At 40.5% G+C, this 20491-nt stretch overlaps 1 protein-coding gene across 1 annotated transcript in view; it reads left to right on the forward strand.

Annotated features, from left to right (window-relative positions):
- The window catches only part of RYR3 (ryanodine receptor 3), a 721882-nt gene that overhangs the window by 697924 nt on the left and 3467 nt on the right, over nucleotides 1-20491 (forward strand). The window contains exons 99-101 of the mRNA XM_060262621.1: nucleotides 3034-3190; nucleotides 11248-11312; nucleotides 11430-11530. Coding sequence (XP_060118604.1) covers nucleotides 3034-3190; nucleotides 11248-11312; nucleotides 11430-11530 — 323 coding nt within the window. The remainder of the gene's footprint in view (nucleotides 1-3033; nucleotides 3191-11247; nucleotides 11313-11429; nucleotides 11531-20491) is intronic.

Genomic DNA, 20491 nt, shown 5'->3' on the forward strand with positions numbered 1-20491 from the left:
CCTTCTTGAGGAGGGTGGTTCATAACTCAGAAGCCACCCTTGAAAAAGAGCAGGAATGGAGTGGCATGAATAGCTCAAAGGGTTTTGACCAGGATGTGGCCCTTGGCGACTCTGAGGTGGCATTTAGGCTTATAACACATAGAATCGTAGAGTTGTAAAGGACCACCAGGGTCATCTAGTCCAACCCCTCTGCACAATGCAGGAAACTCACAAATACCTCTCCCTAAATTCACAGGATCCTCATTGTTATAAGATGTCCATCTAGCCACTGTTTAAAAACCTCCAAGGAAGGAAAGCCTGAGGAAGCCTCTTCCACTGAGGAACCGCTCTAATGGTCAGGAAGATCTTCCTAATGTTGAGCCGGAAACTCTTTTGATTTCATTTCAACCCTTTGGTTCTGGTCCTACCTTCTGAGGCCACAGAAAACAATTTATTACTTTCAACTTTCCAGCTTTTATTACTTTCAACTTTTATCCTGCCCTCTCCGCAAGTGGACTCAGGGCAGCTAGCAATCAGTTCAGACATTTACAATTATAGTTTTCAAAATGATAAAATACAAAAAATTTTTATGGTGCTGTTTAACTTTAATATAGGCGGGGTTTTACTTTCCTCTGACAGTGATCCTATAGTGATTGTAATTCCTCAGCAGTGTAGGATGGCAGTCCTTTCCCAGTTAGGTGTTGAAGGCCTGTCAAAATAATTCAGTTTTACAGTTCCACACCATCCTCTATATGACAGCCCTTCAAGTACTTGAAGATGGTGATCATATCACCTCTCAGCCATCTCCTCTCCAGGCTAAACATGCCCATCTCCTTCGACCTTTCTTCATAGGACTTGGTCTCCAGACTCCTCACCATCTTCATTGCCCTCTTCTGGACCCATAAACAAGAGTTTTTTGTGTTCTTTAAAAAAAGGATATTGAAAACTGTCAAGACAAGGCAACATTATATAGGTGTATTGATGACCTATATGGAAATGACACAAACATCTCAAGTATATATTTAGTGAAACCCCTGTGCGTGATGGCCATCAGACAACTCCTTAATATTAGGTTTGGCTCCTGTTTGTTGTGTGCCCGTTTTTAAAGGGTCTGTTTGAGAAATCTGGGTTATTATCCCTCAGTGCAAGGTGAGCAATTTAAAATATCACTCCACTTGCTACAGAATTCATTGTGAGTGGTAAAAAAGGACTGCCTAAAATCCCAAGTGCCACCTCAGATTTTGAATGCTCCAAAGACTAAAGCTTACAAATAATTGAGATAGCTTTATTGTCTCCTAGTTTTAGCAGTGCAAAGTAACAGCTGAAATAGCCAATGGATCAATTACCTTCACAATTGTAATCCATCCACTTACCCCTCCTTAGCCCCATTTATCATATACCTGGTCAAAGTTGCCAGTTATCCTTTTATGTGCAGGAACAAGAAGTACATATGCAACACAAGTCTTAACAGTTGATGCGGAATAAAATCCATCCTATTGTATTGTTTTCCTCTGAAGCCTGCACATACAAATTAGTTTGTCATTATTGTATTTTGTCTAGTATATTGCACTTTAAACAAGTCTTGTCAAAAGATACTGCAGTGATTCTATGGACTGGATATGGCCAATCATGTCTGCTACTGGAACATGCCTGCCCTTAGAATGAATCATGTCTGGGATTTGGTTTCAGTATTGTAAGAATTGATTTAAATTGTAAAAATTAATTTTAATCATCCATTTTATTTAAAAGAATTTATGTCAGATGTTTTACAATAAAAAGGGGGGGCAGCATAAAAATCAAGTGGAAAGCCAAAACACTAGACTTTTAAAAATATCTTCGTATTAGGGATGGGCACAAACCAATAAATGAATCGCAATTTGTGCATGAATCAGGCTGATTTGTGCTTTGTTTAGAACCAATTCATGGAACTGCATTGTCCCCAATCCAAAACCAAAATGCATTCTTTTCACAGTGTATCGTTTGTTTCATTTTCATAGTTCGTTTGCAAGACTGTCTGGTGCTGATTCAGTCAATTCCTAGACAGTGCTGAGGGTGGACTTCTGGGAGCCCTATAAACATCCATAGCAGTTGTCCATAGCTTGATTGGCAGCTCTGGGAGCCAATTCTGGAGCTCCCATTCTGCTCTATGGAAGCAGACACCCTGACTCAGCTGCTTTCACTTTGTGGCACAAAGAGAGAAGAGCTGTTGTGAGAGAGATGAAGCTGAGCTTTCCTGGGGGTGCCTTCAGGGAGGGGCTAAGACATTCCAAATGCAATCTTCACCAAACTTGGAGGGCGGGTGGAGGAGAGCCTGCTGAAGACTCTTGCAAGGTGGCTGTTCTGCACCTCATGAATCACAAACTGGTATGGGAAATCAAACAAACAATGAACCAACACAAACCACCAATTTGGGCAATCAAACTATGAATCAACATGAACCACCATTTTCCCAGTTTGCGCCCATCTCTACTGAGCATAACTGGATTTTGAGATTTCCCTATAGTTCAAACAAATGGCTTGCTTTGGATGGGGGATTAGAGCTAATAGAGAACTGCTGTTTTATAACTTCACTTGCTTTTAAAAAGTATTTGCGTGCAGGAAATGGCTTTTGAGTAATTTGTAATGATACAGATGTAATTGTTTATTAATTTAGTATTCATGCCACTTGCTTACAGCATTCTAGTGGGTTGCATGAATGTGTTTAGCTCAGGTTTCTTTGACCAAATTATGGATAAGAGAGAAAAAACAAATATGATGTATTTGTAACTATCCATGGTCTTAATTCCAAATGGTGTTCTGAAACAACATGCAAAGTGGCTTTTAGGCCACTAGAATGTTTTCTTGCCTAACTCAAATACAACAAATGGGAACTGCATGAAGAGTATGGTATTAGACTTTGACTTTAGCATTTATGCAACATGGGCCTTACGTTTTGTTGAATAGATTCCATTATGTAGAATGCAATGTAGGATGCAATGGCAGCAAAAAAGTACTTTTTACTCTCCTAATTTAAAGTAGTTGAATTATTTTAATTTGATACTTTCTTCTTTCTAGTGTTACTTGTTCCACATGTATGTGGGTGTAAGAGCAGGTGGTGGTATTGGAGATGAAATTGAAGACCCTGCAGGAGACCCTTATGAAATGTATCGAATTGTGTTCGATATCACGTTTTTCTTCTTTGTCATTGTCATCTTGCTGGCTATCATTCAAGGTATACTGACTTAACAGTTGAGATAATATGGATTTTACTCCTCTTTCCTAGTAATCAGTGCTATAAAACTAAGCAACATTAAGGAGTAAGATTAGAGCTGTGGTCTTCTTGGGAGCCCTAAATGGGTTGAATCTGCACCAGCTTGGCCATGAGCTGCTTTGGAGCCAACATTTCTTGCTACTTTTTTAAAGAACCTCCTGGGAGGGTGCATGTAGAAAGCAAAGACACCATGTCTTCTGCCCGTTTTTCATATACATGCAGAAAGGGTAGCAAGATGGTGAGGTCACTCAACCATGAAAGTAAGCAAAAGCAGGTGCACAAACTCCTCCTCCATCCGTGCAGGAAAAAAAGCACTTCTGTGACTTCTCTCTCTGCAGCTCATTCAGGCCTGTCAGTGCCAACCCACACTAGTCATCCTATGCTTTATACACATGCTTGCAGTTTGGAACCTCCTCCCCAGTAAAAGCTCTCACATGCTCTTTTGCTCTCTCATTCCATTTAGCATGCTCACCACCCACCTCACCATGCATGCCTTCAGTGTTCAGAAGTGAAACCCTTTTCTCTGAAACAGATGATGTTTTGCTGGTAAGGGACAGCTCCAACCAAAAGAGGATGACCAGTGGGATGGGTTGTGACTGTGACAGGATATGCTGTGTTAAGAGATGTAAAGGTAAAAGAGGGGTTTTTTGATAGGAGTATTGAATCAGTCTGTGCTGGCTGCTTTCTTACTACATTACACCTCCTAGTGCTTGTCTTGCATTTTCTTCTTTCTGGGTTTGCTGTCCATGGTCCTGGCCCTAACTAAAGTGAGTTCATAACTCTTAACTCATTTTCTTCCTGTTGGGTGGATAGTGATATGATGATAATGATACCTTATGGATACCATGTCTGGAAATTTTTAATGATTATTGATTTAGAGGGAAAAGTTTCAAAAGACCAGAGTTTAAACAAAGAAAAGCTTAAGACACTCCTGTCCTCATTAGCCAGCATAGTAGTCTTCAGGGCTTTTTATGTAGAAAAAGCCCAGCAGGAACTCACCTGCATATTAGGCCACACCCCCTGATGTCACCATCGTTTCACACAGGGCTTTTTTGTAGAAAAAGCCAAGCAGGACCTCATTTGCATATTAAGCCACACACCCGGACTCCAAGCCAGCTGGAACTGTGTTCCTGTGCATTCCTGCTCATAAAAAGCCCTGGTAGTCTTACAATGGAGTTGCAGACAGTGGAAGACTCAGAAAACATTAACAAACTGGCCATCTATTTCATATTCACACACTGTGAAGTAAAATTGTAATTTTAAAAGTATTGTTTGTTTTCTGTTCCTACCTACCTCAAGTTTATTACAATGGTTTCAAACAGTTGTTCAATTTCACAACATAATATGCTGCAGAACACAGTGCTCAGCACCCTTAGTGCTGGCAACTTATGAACTGCTGGAATTTCTAGGTAACCCATGCTTTTAAGGCCGACTTTGAGTATGATGGTGTTGTGGAACAAACAAAAAATGGAAGTGTCTTTTATTTGTATTGTATGTCTGCCCCACACACCATCAGGTCTAAATGTTGGTTTTATAATGAATAACTATGGATTTGTATGATTTTATTGTATAATGGATTAATATGTTGTGAGCCGCCCTGAGCCTGCTCCGGCGGGGAGGGCGGGATATAAATAAAATGTATTATTATTAATACCCACCTTGTAGCATAGTGCTTTACCTACTCCCAGCATTGCTTTGATCACAGCTGACACATTTCCTTCATCACAGTCCCTCCCGTGTAAGGCATGCCTTGTTTCCTTCACTGACCTTCAAGAAATACACTTTTTGAACATTATATAATACTTTATCAATATCTAAGTGGTACAAATGGTAGAAGTGTAATTGAGGTTCACCTTCTAACCCACATTAGGGGACTACACATGTGCAGACATACAACAGCAAGATCTTCCTCTAGTTTAGAACCTTAAGGGGACATTCATGTGCCTATTGGAGCTGTTGTATCCATTCCCTCCCAATGATAACAGGGTCCAACAGCACACCTCCCTGACTTCCTTAGTTCCTTCTTCACCACAACACAGGAGGTTATTCTTCTAGCAGTATTATAAGTTTCAAAAGCTGTGAAGGAAGAAAAATTACTGAATTTCTGCTGTCGTTGGTTCCATGACCACCAGATGACACTGTGGCCTTCTTTTATGTCACCTGCATATTTGCAGGAATGGGGAAAGTACAGCAAGTCAGTTATGAGATTGGAACAGTTCCATACTTAACTGACCTTGGTTCCTAGTGCTGCATCACCTGCTTCTACTCTATGTTAGCCAAGGCTTGAATCAGATGAGGAATCATAGGGTGAACCTCTTCTTATATAAGAAGAGAGCTCTGAAATGGCATCAGACCCATCTCCAGATGAAAAGTTTGGGGAGCTGCCATCCACTTTACTGTCAGAAGATTTCAGGCTATGTGCGGAGCAAATGTTCTACACGGCAAAATAACTGAATATTGATGTGGCAGCTATCTCTCAGAGGCCAAGAGATAAGATTTTATTGTATCTGTACTTGGATTCACCAGGACTGGTGGTGTTTCTATGCTTGAGGGGTTCCTGGAAATGGCAAGTGGCATCAGTACCAGCGCATTTTCACCAATTAGAATTTTTTTATAGAGTAAAACAAAATTATTCAAGTTATTTAAGAACACATCCCCCACCATCATCAGTTGTCACTTGGAGATGCCACTGAAAGGATGGCAGAGTTATTCTGCACCAGTAGATAACGATGGGAGGAAGCTGAATGTAATTGGTCTAAATATGTATAATTAATCAGCAGTGTTGTATCTTAGAACTGCCAACTATTTCACCATTATGGCAGGATATCAGTTGTTTTTGTGGGAGAAGCTGAATTCCTACTTGGAGAAACTTCCAGACAAAAAGAAGTTGTTAGCAAAAGTTCTGCAAAATGAAGCATCAAAGTTATTTGAGTTGCATATTAATGCAAACAGGCATTCAGCAGACACCTCAATAAGAGCTATGGCCACATCTGTTGTTTTAAGAAGGCATGCATGGTTGCGATCTACTGCATTGCCATTGAACGTACATTAAAGGGTAGATCTCCCATTTGAAGGGAGAACATTATTTCCTGAGAAGACAGATGAAACTGACTCAAATCAAGACGAATCACCAGACAGCAAAGTCTTTGGGGATAACACCAACAGGAATGATGGGATATTAGCAGAAAGCCTATGCTAGACAACCGTGGCAATCCTATTACAGGGAGCAAAGATACAGGCAAATTACCTCAGCAGGACATTGTCAATGAATCACGAATGGTCTATACTAAACAGACACTTACATCCTATAGCCAGAGACTGGACTTTCTGCAGGTGGATTTGTTTATAATGAAAGTGAATGCAAAGGACCCACACTTTTGTTTGGTAGCAGGAAGGGATCCACTTTCTCTAGGAAATGCTTTCCAACTTAAATGGAGAGGGAGATTCTTTTATGCTTTCCCACCCATTCCTCTTTTAGGGAGAGTTATGCCCAAAGTCATAAGGCACAGATTTAATTTTGGTCTTGAGAGATGTGGTTTCCCAGTATAAAGCAGCTGTCCAAGGGGATGTGTATATGTTTATAAATGGTATTAAGTTTACTGAATGGAGAGTAGATGCACCATCACAATTTAGCCAGTCTACACTTGACATCTTGGAGGATTCTTCCCAGGAATTCAAATGCTCCTTAGATGTGAAAGAAATACAGAAGCATGGGAGCTGGCCACAGGATGCACATATAACAAGAAGTGGATGTACTTTGTGGAATGTGCCAAAGTCAGAGGTGTTTTGTCTGAAAGGCCACCTCTGTCTCTCATACTACAGTACTTAGTTGAATTGAAGAAAATGGGTTTTTCTTATTCATCAATTAGAGCTCATTTAGCAGTGTTTTCAGCATTCAACCCTAAGGTTCATGGTCAGACAGGTTTTTTCTCATAGCTTATCTAAGACGTTTCTTAAAGGATTAATTAGTTTGGATTCTCCAAAAGCTATATTGATAAATTAATGGTTGTTGTCATTGGTCTTGATGCATGTAATGACAAAGGATTTTGAGTCTCTAGCAACAACTTATTTGGAATTTTTATTAATGAATATGTGATTCTTGGTGGCAGTGACATCAGCGAGGAAAGTGAGTTAGCAGTGCTTTGCATGAACCCTCATTTTCTTAAGATATTTCAAGAAAGAGCTGTGATGAGGCCAAGTTTGCAATTTCTTCCAAAGGTAACATCAGAGTTTCATATTGCACAAGAGATTATTTTTCTGGTGTTTTTTTCCATCACCAAGCTCTGACTCAGGAAGAAAGTTGGTGTTAGAAGGGCATTATTGTTTTATTTAGATAGAACAAAAGGATTTAGAAAAGTTCTTTATTTGTTATGTGGGATTTTCAAAAGGGTGTTATCTTGGACTTTGTCTAGATGGACTGTGCCAGCAATAAGAGTTTGCAGTTCAAGTAGATATTTGCTATTCAAAAGCAGAAGAGGAGGAGGACTGATACCCCACCCTTCACTCTGCGTCTCAGAGTGGCTTATTATCTCCTTCCATTCCTCTCCCCATAACAGACACCCTGTGAGGTAAGTGAGGCTGAGAGTACTCTTTTGAGAACTGCTCTTGATCACCTAGCAGCTGCATGTGGAGGAGTGGCAAATCAAATCCGGTTCTCCCAGATTAAAGTCCGTGCACTTAACCACTACACCAAACAGGTGTAACAAGCAGGTGTACTATGTCCATTAGCAGTGCGTGTACATTCAACTAGAGCTCAAGCATCACTGGTCTTCCTCACAGGAGTCCCAATACAAGAGACCTGCAAAGCTGTGATGTGGTTATCTGCAGACACATTTGTAAGACACTATGTGTTGGACTTGGATGCAAGAAGAGAAGTGTCAGTGAACAAGTCTGTATTACAATCAGTGTTTCAATAAAGTTGGTTTTAAACAGCTCATCCCACCTCCTGAGTGTATAGCTTGCTAAAATCCCAATGTGGGACTGCACAAAAGACAGATGAAAACAAGTTACTGTAACTGATGTTCATCAAGGTCTCTGTGCAGGCACACATTCCCTCCCCCTGCCTTGCTACAAGCTAAAGTTATTAAATGGTTGTGGTGGCTCAGATGGAACTGAGGGGCTTGGGGTGGTGTGCCAATGGACCATGTGACTGTCAAGAGGGAATGGAAACAATGGCTCCAAAGGGCACATGGATGCCCCCTAAAGCTTCTAAGCTAGGAGAAGATCTTGCTGTTGTAGCTATGCACATGCATAGTCCCCCCCCCGTTTGTTCCTGCACAGAAGACCTTGATGAATATCAGTTACATAACAACATAAGATAAGCCATGTTGGATCAGGCCAATGGCCCATCCAGTCCAACATTCTGTGTCACACAGTGGCCAAATATATATATATATTTTTATATATGTATATGTACACAAACACAGTGTGGATAACAGCCACTGATGGACTTCTGCTCCATATTTTTATCCAACCCCCTCTTGAAGCTGGCTATGCTTGTAGCCGCCACCACCTCCTGTGGCAGTGAATTCCACATGTTAATCACTCTTTGGGTGAAGAAGTACTTCCTTTTATCTGTTTTAACATGACTGCTCAGCAATTTCATTTAATGCCCACGAGTTCTTGTATTGTGAGAAAGGGAGAAAGTACTTCTTTCTCTACTTTCTCCATCCCATGCATAATCTTGTAAACCTCTATCATGTCACCCTGCAGTGGACGTTTCTCCAAGCTAAACGGCCCTAAGCGTTTTAACCTTTCTTCATAGGGAAAGTGTTCCAAACCTTTAATCATTCTAGTTGCCCTTTTCTGCACTTTTTCCAATGCTATATCCTTTTTGAGGTGCGGTGACCAGAAGTGGACACAGTATTCCAAATGAGACCGCACCATCGATTTATACAGAGGCATTATGATACTGGCTGATTTGTTTTCAATTCCCTTCCTAATAATTCCCAGCATGCCGTTGGCCTTTTTTATTGCAATCGCACACTATCTTGACATTTTCAGTGAGTTATCTACCACGACTCCAAGATCTCTCTCTTGGTCAGTCTCTACCAGTTCACACCCCATCTTGTATTTGTAGCTGGGATTCTTGGCCCCAATGTGCATTACTTTGCACTTGGCCACATTGAACCTCATCTGCCACGTTGACGCCCACTCACCCAGCCTCAACAAATCCCTTTGGAGTGCCTCACAATCCTCTCTGGTTCTCACCACCCTGAACAATTTAGTGTCATCGGCAAACTTGGCCACTTCACTGCTTACTCCCAACTCCAAATCATTAATGAACAAGTTAAAGAGCATGGGACCCACTACTGAGCCCTGTGGCACCCCACTGCTTACCGTCCTCCACTGCAAAGACTGCCCATTTATACTCACTCTCTGCTTCCTATTAATTAGCCAGTTTTTGATCCACAAGAGGACTTGTCCTTTTACTCTATGACTCTCGAGCTTACTAAGGAGCCTTTGATGAGGAACTTTATCAAAAGCTTTATGGAAGTCAAGGTAAACAACATCTATTCGGTTCCCTTTGTCCACATGTTTCTTCACTCCCTGAAAGAACTGTAACAGGTTAGTGAGGCAAGATCTTCCCTTACAGAACCCATGCTGAGTCTTCCTCAATAACTTGTGTTCATCAGTGTGCCCACTCATTCTGTCCTTGATAATTGTTTCTAGCAACTTTCCCGGTATTGAAGTCAGAATGACTGGCCTGTAATTTCCCAGATCTCCTCTGGAACCCTTTTTAAAGATGGGGGTGACATTTGCTACATTCCAGTTCTCAGGAATGGAGGCAGATTTCAATGAAAGATTACATATTTTTTTCAGGAGATCCACAAGTTCACCTTTGAGTTCTTTCAGGACCTGGTGACTTATTAGTTTTTAATTCGTCAATCAGTTGTAGGACCTCCTCTCTTGTCCCCTCAATCTGACTCAGGTCTTTCAACACCCTTTCCAAAATTAGTGGTTCTGGAGCGGGCAAACACTTTTTATCTTCCACAGTGAAGATGGAGGCAAAAAATGCATTCAGCTTCTCAGCCATTTCCCTTTCGTCCTTCAGTAATCCTTTGTCCCCTTGGTCATCCAAGGGCCCCACTGCCTCCCTGGCTGGTTTCCTGCTTCTAATATATTTGAAGAAATGTTTATTGTTGGTCTTTATGTTTTTTGCAATATGCTCCTCATAGTCCCTTTTTGCCTGCCTGATCACAGTCTTGCATTTGATTTGCTACAGCCTGTGTTTCCTTTGATTAATCTCACTTGGACTAGCTTTCCACCGCCTAAAGCAGTCCTTCTTACCTTTTACAGCTTCCATTACTTCGTTTGTTAACCATGCAGGCCTTTTCTTATACCTTTTTGTGCCTTTCCTAACTTGTGGTATATATTTTATCTGAGCTTCTAGGATTGTAGTTTTAAATAGCCTCCAAGCTTCCCCAAGAGTTTTGACTGTATTTACCTTTCCTTTCAGTTTCCTCTTCACATGCCTCCTCATCCCAGAGAATTTACCCATTTTAAAGTTAAACATGTTTGTGCTGGTCTTTTGCGGCAACTCCCTATTTATACAAATGGTGAAATCAATAACGTTATGGTCACTGCTCCCAAGCAGTGCGATCATTTTTACATCTCTCACCAAGTCTTGGGCATTACTTAATACCAAATCCAGGATCGCCCCACCCCTGGTAGATTCTGAGAACATCTGCTCCGTAGCACAGTCATTGAGAGCATCTAAAAATTCAATCTCTTTCTCTCGACCTGAACACATATTGACCCAATCACTCTGTGGGTAGTTAAAATCACGTATTGCGACACAGTTTTTATTTGTCCTTTTACTTTTAGCCACTATCTTTAATCCTTCCATCATATTATAATTATCCTCTATCTTTTGATTTGGTGGGCGATAACAATCTCCCATAGTTAAATTTCCTCTTGGCCCTCTATTTCAACCCAAAGCGAAGTTACAGGTAAGTGCAGCCCCATTTTTCGAAGTCTGCTATGTACTTAAGCCTTCTTTTTTACCCAAATAACAGGTCTCATTATTGATGCCTTTGGTGAATTGAGAGATCAGCAAGAGCAAGTCAAAGAAGATATGGAGGTACTAATAAGAACACTATAGTCTGCTTTGTTTCAATATTGTGCCCATTTACTGATAAGAATGTAAATTAATTTATGATGCCAGACAAATTTAACTAAAATTTATTTTTATTTCTAGACAAAATGTTTTATTTGTGGAATCGGCAATGACTATTTTGACACAACTCCACATGGGTTTGAAATGCATACTTTGCAAGAGCACAACTTAGCCAACTACCTGTAAGTATATGCACATTCTCTCTCAGTTCTATAAATGCTCTTATAACAATATCAAGAGAGGTAACATTTGGATAGTCCATAGTTTGTTTATTTGAGGTACAAACTGAAATTTCTAAGCAAACTGATCCGAGCTTGGGGAAACAGACCCATGTGCTGGTAGGAATCGTGAGCTACTGGAGGTGTTTCCTGCTGAAGAGTTAACATTCAAATTGTTAACATATAAAGTATACAGGGTTCTGCCCCTATATAATAAAAGGGGATCTTTATTCAGATACTCTGGGAAGAACACTCCTCAGGGACAAAGACACCAGACTTCAGGTTCTGAAATCTATATATATATTGGAAATTTATTTAAATCTTAGTTACTGCAGTATTCTGACAAGATTACATGATTATATGACTACATGGGCTCATGGGTGTGTAGTTACATGACCCATGGTTACATAGCTTCTTAGTTACATGGTTATAGTCTTTCCTATGCTCAGGTCCCTTAGCCTATTACATTTAGTAAAAGCAAAGCCATTGTAAAGATAGCAAAAAGCATTTCATCCTCACCTCTCCTATGGCTTCAGGTGGTTGTCTATGCAGAAGTGTGGAGGGGTCTTGCTTCTCAGGAAACTTCCCTTAAACTCACTGTTAATTAACTAACTGACTAACCAACCACACCCTCCTTGGTAAGCCCAATTATACCTTTTCCATAGCATCCACCCTTTCCCTTTCTATCCAGTCAGAATCCAGAAAGCCCGATTCTGTCATCTTTTGGCTGGAAAGCCCCAATAGCCCCTGTTACAAAAGGAAACCACCTATTGTTGCCAAACATCTCTGCTAATTAGTATTAGATAGGCCACTGAACCCTAAAGGGCAAAAATCCCCATCTGGGACCAACAACTTTCCCATGAAAGCCTGAGAACCTCATCTGGGACAAAGACTTTCCCATGAAAGCCTGAGAACCTATCTCACCCATTCTAATCAATACCTTAATACACATATATCATAATAAAGCATACAATCACACATGAGACCAGAAATATTGCTCATATGTGAATATATATATATATATATATATATATATATATATATATATATATATATATATATATATATATATATATATATATAAAAGGGAAAGGCTATGCGTGTGTGTATATGCAGAGAGCTACATAAAGGCCACAAAGATTCTATATAGCCATATACTTGCCCTGCATGATTTCCTAACCATCAAATTCACTATAGTTCCCTAGCCTATTAGGAAAGTCTAATAAATCCATTTAATAAAAATCTCTCCTTTGTGTCCATGCCTGAATTCCTGACAGGCTGATTTCCCATTTGGCAATCTCTCTCTTACCCCCTCCTTTCTCCATTTCACTACAGTATTGGGATAATTGTTATAGAAACCCCTCTATAGGAGATCATTTCAGCCTCCTATCAATCTCATCTCTTTCCAACAGAGTATAGACAAAATCCATAATATTATTCTATAGGATTCAGGCTGTTTAGCAATATTTCTTCACGCTGGACGCATTGGAGCCCCATACAAGGGCACTGTCAAAGTCCTCTTCCGAAATGAGATTAATAGACTTGTTTTCCCAAATCCTCATTAGGACTCCATGCGTTGAGGACACTGTTATCAAAGTTTATTTTATCATCAAAGATTTCAGGTTTTCACGGCTGGTAACATCATTAGGGTTTGTAGAATCTTTCGGGCTCAAGTGCCGTGTTCTACTGGAGAAAGTTTTCCTTTCAGACGTTTCGTTCTCAGCTGCGGAGAACATCCTCAGTGGCGTTGCAGCCGGAGCAGGCACTCTGACCTTCTTGGCTGCTGTGCATTGAGTGGGGCCAGGGCTGCTGGAGAGCTGTTATTTCTAGGCTGGAGGGGGTGTGATGAAAGGGCAATTGGTTTGTGGATGCGCCCATTGTTTGGTGGGGCTTCCTGGAAGGGTAGTGATAAGGAAACTGGCTGTTGAATGTGACCATTGTTCTGTGTTGCTGGGAGGGTTGGAAGGGGTGTGAAGATAAGGAAGATGGTTGTTGACTGTGCTATTTTTAGCTATTTTTATTTTATCATCTTCAGATGTTCTGGGAACCAGGTTGTTTACAGCATTTTTGTGCAATTATGCAGTCACATAACAAGATATTGACTCCACACATATTTTTGCTGATAAGTTTATCCAGCCAGCCACTAATTAGTATCAAATGTATTTTCCCAGATAAGTTCATCCATCGGTCCACTGTCCCTTTTTATTGGAGAAATACTTTGGGACCCTTCAATAAGAACAGTCATATAGAAACATCATATATAGGTATAAGAAATCCAACAAAATGATCAATAACCAATGCTTATTTTAACATTATTTATTATGTTTTTATTCATGAAGCCTCAGATCAACCACATATTCAAAAATAATCACAAATAATCAACCGGGAAGTTGCATAAACAGATTGGTTTTTGGCAGTAAAAGCTGATGAAATTAAAAAAAATCTTCAAAGAAAGCTTTGACTGAATGCACACTCCTGTTAGATTGCAGCCCTTCATTTTCCAAAATAGAACATGCAGACATGTGGAATATAGTTATAAAAAATAGAGATGTTCAGTAATTCAGCACTGAAAGATAGATAATGGCTATGTTGTTCTAAAAGCCATTTACCACAAATAAATGCCTCTATGCATTTACGTACTTCAACACATAACTTTATGGACGACGGTGAACAGGGCAGAACATATGGAAAGCTAGCAACCATTTGCATAGTTAACGCCCAAATTATAACAACCTGTCTTCAAATAATTATGTCTTGCTATTTCAGATTGTGAAAAAGGGATCAAATACAATATATAGGTGTAAAAACAAAATCTCTGTCTTACTGTAATGCTCATTCCTTTTAATTAATGGAGAACATTGTTGTCCTATGCACATCAGTGAATAGGCTTCTGTTTATTCCCTTCATGGTGGAGGATCCTCCTGCCCCAGTTCACTGCAGTGAAAGAACAAAAATTATCCATTGAACATTTCAACTTAATGGTCTAGTCAGGAAAGAGAGAAGCAGAAGAGGCATAAAGGAAGGTCTTCTCCGGGACTCAAATTATTCTGTACTCTGGGAAACCTTCCTGGCCTAATTCCTGGAAGTAATAGCGCAGGCTGTATGTATCTGCTGGAAAAAAATGAGTTTATCATAGTTAAGTCCAGCCTCCTTTTCTCTTTTCAGTGAAAGAGCATATACTTGTGTGAGAGTTGTCTAATAGTGCTGTCCATTCTTGGACATGTTATCTTGCTTTATATAAATCAGGTTGAGCAACCCACTGGTGCGTCCTTCAATCACAGGCAGCTTCTGCAGAGGCATCCAATTTATAATGCCTAACAAAAGTAGAAGATTATATGTCCCACAGTAGTCTTCTGCAGGGGTATTTTTGCCTTGAGTGCTGAAGCAACTGTACTGTGTGTGAATACACTGTCATGACACTCTGGAAGCTGAAACGAGGTGTAGGGCTTAACACATCTGGGCCAGCTTTTTTCTACACAGTAACTTTATGACTGAGGCGTGTTTTCCTGTGGGCCAGAACAGCCCCTATTTCTGAAATCCCTCTGGCTAATATAACAGGTACTTAAAGGAACCTGATGCCAGTTGGTTGGTTTCAAAATCAATACGAGGGAAGTAGAGAAAAAGCTCCACCAATAGCAAAAAAGCTCACTGCTTACATTATTATACAAAAGCACCCAAATTTATAGAACCAAATTCTAAACAGTGTGTCAAAATATTCGAATAACAATTCATGAGAAAATTACAATCATACAATAAATTTTTCAAAACAATTCTTCAGTAGGCATGTGCTAATTAAACGGAAAGTCTCTGAACTCTTAACTTGAAAAAACTGCAAGCACTTAAAAGTCGCGGCAACCAAGTTGATGCTGCATAAGATGTCATACATAAGCACTTAGAGAAATTGTTCAAAATTTCATATGGAGACCTGCTCCTTCCTTCAGTGCTCTTTTAAATACATAGTTGTGCCCTCCAGTCCTCAGCAATGGGACCGCTAGCTGGGACAACCATTTCACAGATTGCTTTGTGGAGCTTCAGATTGAGGGCTCGCACCAATTATTATCCTTAAAACTGTTGACAAAAACACATCGGGTCAAAGTAAAGCTGGCTCCTCCAGGAGGCTCAGACCAAATAAGAACCTTGTGACTTGAAGGACTATATTGCAAAAAGGGTGAAATCACTCCTCTCCCCTCTTTCTGTTGCTTAGAACTCTGCTGGTGGAAGAGGGAAAGGGGTGAGGTCACCTCCTTCCTCCCTTCCCAGTGCAGCTCCCTGGCCCTTGTAACTATTAGTCCACATAGGTCCTGCAATCCTGAAAGCCAAGTTTACCAAGCTGAAAAAGGATAACTCGTGGAAGAACAAAAAAGAGCTGCTGGCCTTGCACCCGCTGGATCCATTTGAAGGAAGGTTTCATTAAGTGTTCTTAGCGGTTTGTACAGATTGCAGGTTGGGAATCTGTAGGTGACAAGGGTGGAAGTTCATCTAGGTATTGACCACACCACCATGTTTTGATAGCCAATAAACAGTAGCTCAAATATCCCTGAAACCTTTTGGTAGAGAGGGAGACCTGATGACTGAATTGACCAGGATAAATGTGAACTTTTGGAGCCTGGAGTGTGCCACAAATGTCACCATCAGCTTTATGAATTTTCATATAGAACAGGGGTGGCCAATGGTAGTTCTCCAGATGTTTTTTGCCTACAACTCCCATCAGCCCCAGCTGTTGGCCATGTTGGCTGAGGCTAATGGGAGTTTTAGGCAAAAACATCTGGAGAGCTACTGTTGGCCACCCCTGATATAAAAGATAAGAATATGAAAAGGAGAGTGCTCCTGTGAAAAACCAGTGGCTTTCATGAAATCCACTGGTAATGGCCCATGGGTATTCATCTTCTGTTTAATTCTTAATGCATTCCTTGAGCATTTTTGATTTCAGGGTACCTCTCCATTCTTCCTTCTTGAGGATCAAAGTGATGATGGAGTAAATTCCCAAGTAGAACTCCTGTGATGGGATGTGAGAACAGCCCTGCTTGCTGAGACCAGTGGTCCAACATCCTGTCTCACACAGTTGCCAATCAGTTACTGTGGAGGGCCAACAACAGGGTATAGAGGCTGAGGCCTTTCCCTGATGTTGCCTTCTGACACTGCTATTCAGAGATTTACTACCTCTGGATGCAGAAGTTCCATTTAGTCACCACAGCTGCTGGTGAAAGTGCTGTCAAGTCACAGCTGACTTATGGCAACCCCATATGCTTACAAAGAAGAGACATTCCGAGGTGGTTTGACAGTCTCTGCATCATGCCCCTGGTATTCCTTGGAGGTCTCCCATCCAAATACTAGTCAGGGCCATCCCTGCTTAGCTTCCAAGATTTGATAAGATTGGACTAGTCACCATAGCTAGTAGCTACTAATAGACCTATCCCGCATGAATATAATACACCTTCAAAGCTGTGTCTATGCCTGTAGTCATCGCTACATCCTCTGGCAGTGAATTCCACATTTTATTCATTCATTGTGTAAAGAGGTATTTTCTTTTGTCCACTGTGAATTTACTGCCCATCAACTTCATTGGAAGTCCTTGAATTCCAGTATTTTGGGGAGAGGATAAAAAAGTTTTCTGTCTTTAGAAACCCCTGTCATTGCCCCACTTAGTAATCTTTTTTTTAATTGAAAAGTCCCAGACTAATCAGTCTTTCCTCATAGTAAGGGTGTGCTAACCATTCAACTATCTTGGTTGCTTCCTTCTGTATTTTTTCCAGCTCTGCATGTCCTTTTTAAGGTATGGTGACCAGAACTGCACATGGTATTCTTAGTGATGCAGCACCATAGATCTATACAGGGGTATTATAACATTAGCCATTTTTTTTCAATCCCTTTCCCAGCACAGAGTTTACCTTTTCCACTACTGAAGCACATTGGGTTGACACTTTCATTGAGCTATCCACTACAACCCCCCTCACTCTCAGCAAATTCAGACTCCTTTATCATATACTTGAAGTTGGTATTTTTTTTGTTCCAGTGTGCATCACTGTTTGCCAAATTAGTTCAGTGGGCAAAGATGGCAAATGCACCGGGTCAATAACCTATGTATACAGGAGGTGGTCTACCCAGGAACCCTTCTAAATAAAGAGATTTTCTGGTAAACTAAAAGGTTTTTACTAAGAAAATAATTCCAACATACAAGAATAATAAATCACTCTGGAATCATACAGTCCTAGGAAAAATAGCGGGAAAATTGGATAGAGAAACAAATAGGGTATCAACAGACAGGGAAATACTTTACCTCTAGAAGAATCCAGAAGCAGTAGTCAATAGCGATGACAATAAGGGAAGATGGAGCATAACTGGAGAATGTGAGGCTCTCATCTTGCCTTTATGGTGTTTGGTGGACTGAGAGTTGTTTTAGGACATTACAGGAACACGGCTTCTATGAGTGCTGCTACTTGATGCTGGACTTTGGATGACAGTTGTAGTCTGCAGGGCTGGGCAGGTCTTTGGGGAAGCGTGATCTGGAGTTCTTCTTGGCAGGAGAAGCTCAGACAGTCACACCAATAGCAGGAGCAGGCAAAGGAGTTAACTGGAGCCTGGCTGAAAGCACTGCTGCATGGTTCACACAGGATAAATGTCCATACTGGGCTAGCACAAGTGTCCAATACGTAAAATTCAATGAGACTGAATGTCCAATAAAGCACGATGCATGTGGGTTTAGTAATAAAAGTCCATAATAACTAAGAGTGAGCCAGAGTGAGGGCAATCCATTACTGATGGAAGAGGGGGTCCAGGCTAACATCACTGTACACTTGCCTACACTGAACTTAATTTACCACATTGTTGCACACTTACCCCATTTGTGGAGATACTTGTAGAAACTGTCCTTGTTTTTACCATCTTGAATAACTGCGTATTATCTGCAAACTTGGCCACTACATATATTAAACAGCACCAACTTATTTTCCCCTACTGTGAGAAATGTCCATTTATTTTCCTTCCTTCCCTTCCACAGGCCTTGAGTAGTATCAATCTATTCCAGCTAAGAATAAAAGGAAGAAAGGATTTGAGCCAGAGAGCAGGCTGCAAGGTGTCTTGCCACAAGCTGCCTGGATTGTCATGATTTAGCTTTTAAAAAAATGTACTGCATTTTTAGTAACTGCAATCCTAAGAATTACTCCAGTCTAAACCTATTCATTTCAATGGGCTTAGAACAGAGTAACTCTCCTTAGGATTGCACTGTAAAATGTCTTGTGGAGGCTCATTTTGCTGGGGCATAAATGGTTTGATACAACTTTCGGGTTGTAGTGGATAGCTCAATGAAAGAGTCAACCCAGTGTGCCACAGTAGGGAAAAAGGCAAACTCTGTGCTAGAGATTATTAGGAAAGGGATTGAAAACAAAATGGCCAATACTGTATATAGATATATGGTGCAGTATCTCTAAAACCTGCTTGCTCTAAACCCTGCACTGATTCTGAATATATCCAGTCAACTAGCTAATAGCATATAGTTTACTAATCAACAGTAACAATTGACCAGTAATCACTTTGATCCGTTGTTGGCCTTTCTTAATTATAGGGACAATATGAAAGGAAAGGAAAGGTCCCCTGTGCAAGCACCAGTCGTTTCCAACTCTGGGGTGATGTTGCTTTCACAATGTTTTCATGGCAGACTTTTTACATGGTGGTTTGCCATTGCCTTCCCCAGTCATCTACACTTCCCCCCCAGCAAGCTGGGTACTCATTTTACCAACCTCGGAAGGAAGGCTGAGTCAACCTTGGGCTGGCTACCTGAATCCAGCTTCCACCGGAATTGAACTCAGGTCGTGAGCAGAGAGTTCAGACCACAGTACTGCAGTACTGCTGCTTTACCACTCTGCGCCACGGGGCCGCTAGGGACAATATAGAAAACCACTATTTCCACTGTTCTGGTATTTTATCTATTGAATTAATTCTGGTGAATAAAAGTGTTAATAAAGTGCTCCACCACTGTGGATTACTCTTAAATATTTCAACTGATATTAGGTCTTCATCTCAGGGGTCTTCATCTCATATAACCTGCTTCTAATCATAAGAGGACTGGTCCTCTTACTCCATAGTCTTTGATGAGGGACCTTGTCAAAGGCCTTTTGAAAGTACAAGTATATGATGTCCACAAGTTTGTTCACTTTCTCAAAAAAACCCAAAAGGCTGGTGAAACAGGACCTCACTTTGCAGCAGCCTTGCTGATTTTTCCTCAGCAGGCTTTGTTCCTTTATGTGTCAAATAAATCTATCTTCTATTGATTTGCCTGGGGGAGACATTAGACTGACTAACTTGCCTGTAATTTCCTGGTTCCTTTCTGGACCTCTTTTTTTTAAAAAAGCTGTTGTAACTGTTATAACTTTTTTAAAAAATTGTTTTACTTTTTTGCTACTCTCCAGTCTTTTAGTACAGTGACTTAAGTACAAGTTATGTGTAGAAGTTAGCAGATCAACAATCTCATATCTGAGTTCTCTAGGAACTCTTGGATATATAAAACTTGGAGATTTACTGGTTTTTAAAAATTTCCCCAGTAGGTCTAGAACTTCATCTCCCATCAACTCAATTTGACTCAGTTCTTCAGACTCCCTTCCTGAAAATTGTGGCTGTGTCCTGGGTACACTTTCTGCAGTAAACACAGATGTGAAGAATTCATTGAGCTTCTCTGCATCACTCCATCTTTCTTTAGCAATCCTTTTATTCTTGGTCAACTGTTTCTATTGGTATTTTCCTGCACTGGCTATATTGAGAGAACTGCTTGAGTGCTGAATTTTCAGAAAATACTTTGCAACTTGTAAAGTATTTTGGGTCTGTTGGGCCTTTATAAAGCAAATCTAATGATCATGGTAAATTTAACCATTTGTAGGACCTCAGTAGTTAGAAGAAAACGTCTCAGATTGATTATTTTGCTCCCTTTCTGAC

This window comes from Heteronotia binoei, chromosome 21 (genome assembly GCF_032191835.1).
Source record: "Heteronotia binoei isolate CCM8104 ecotype False Entrance Well chromosome 21, APGP_CSIRO_Hbin_v1, whole genome shotgun sequence".
Lineage (NCBI taxonomy): Eukaryota > Metazoa > Chordata > Lepidosauria > Squamata > Gekkonidae > Heteronotia > Heteronotia binoei.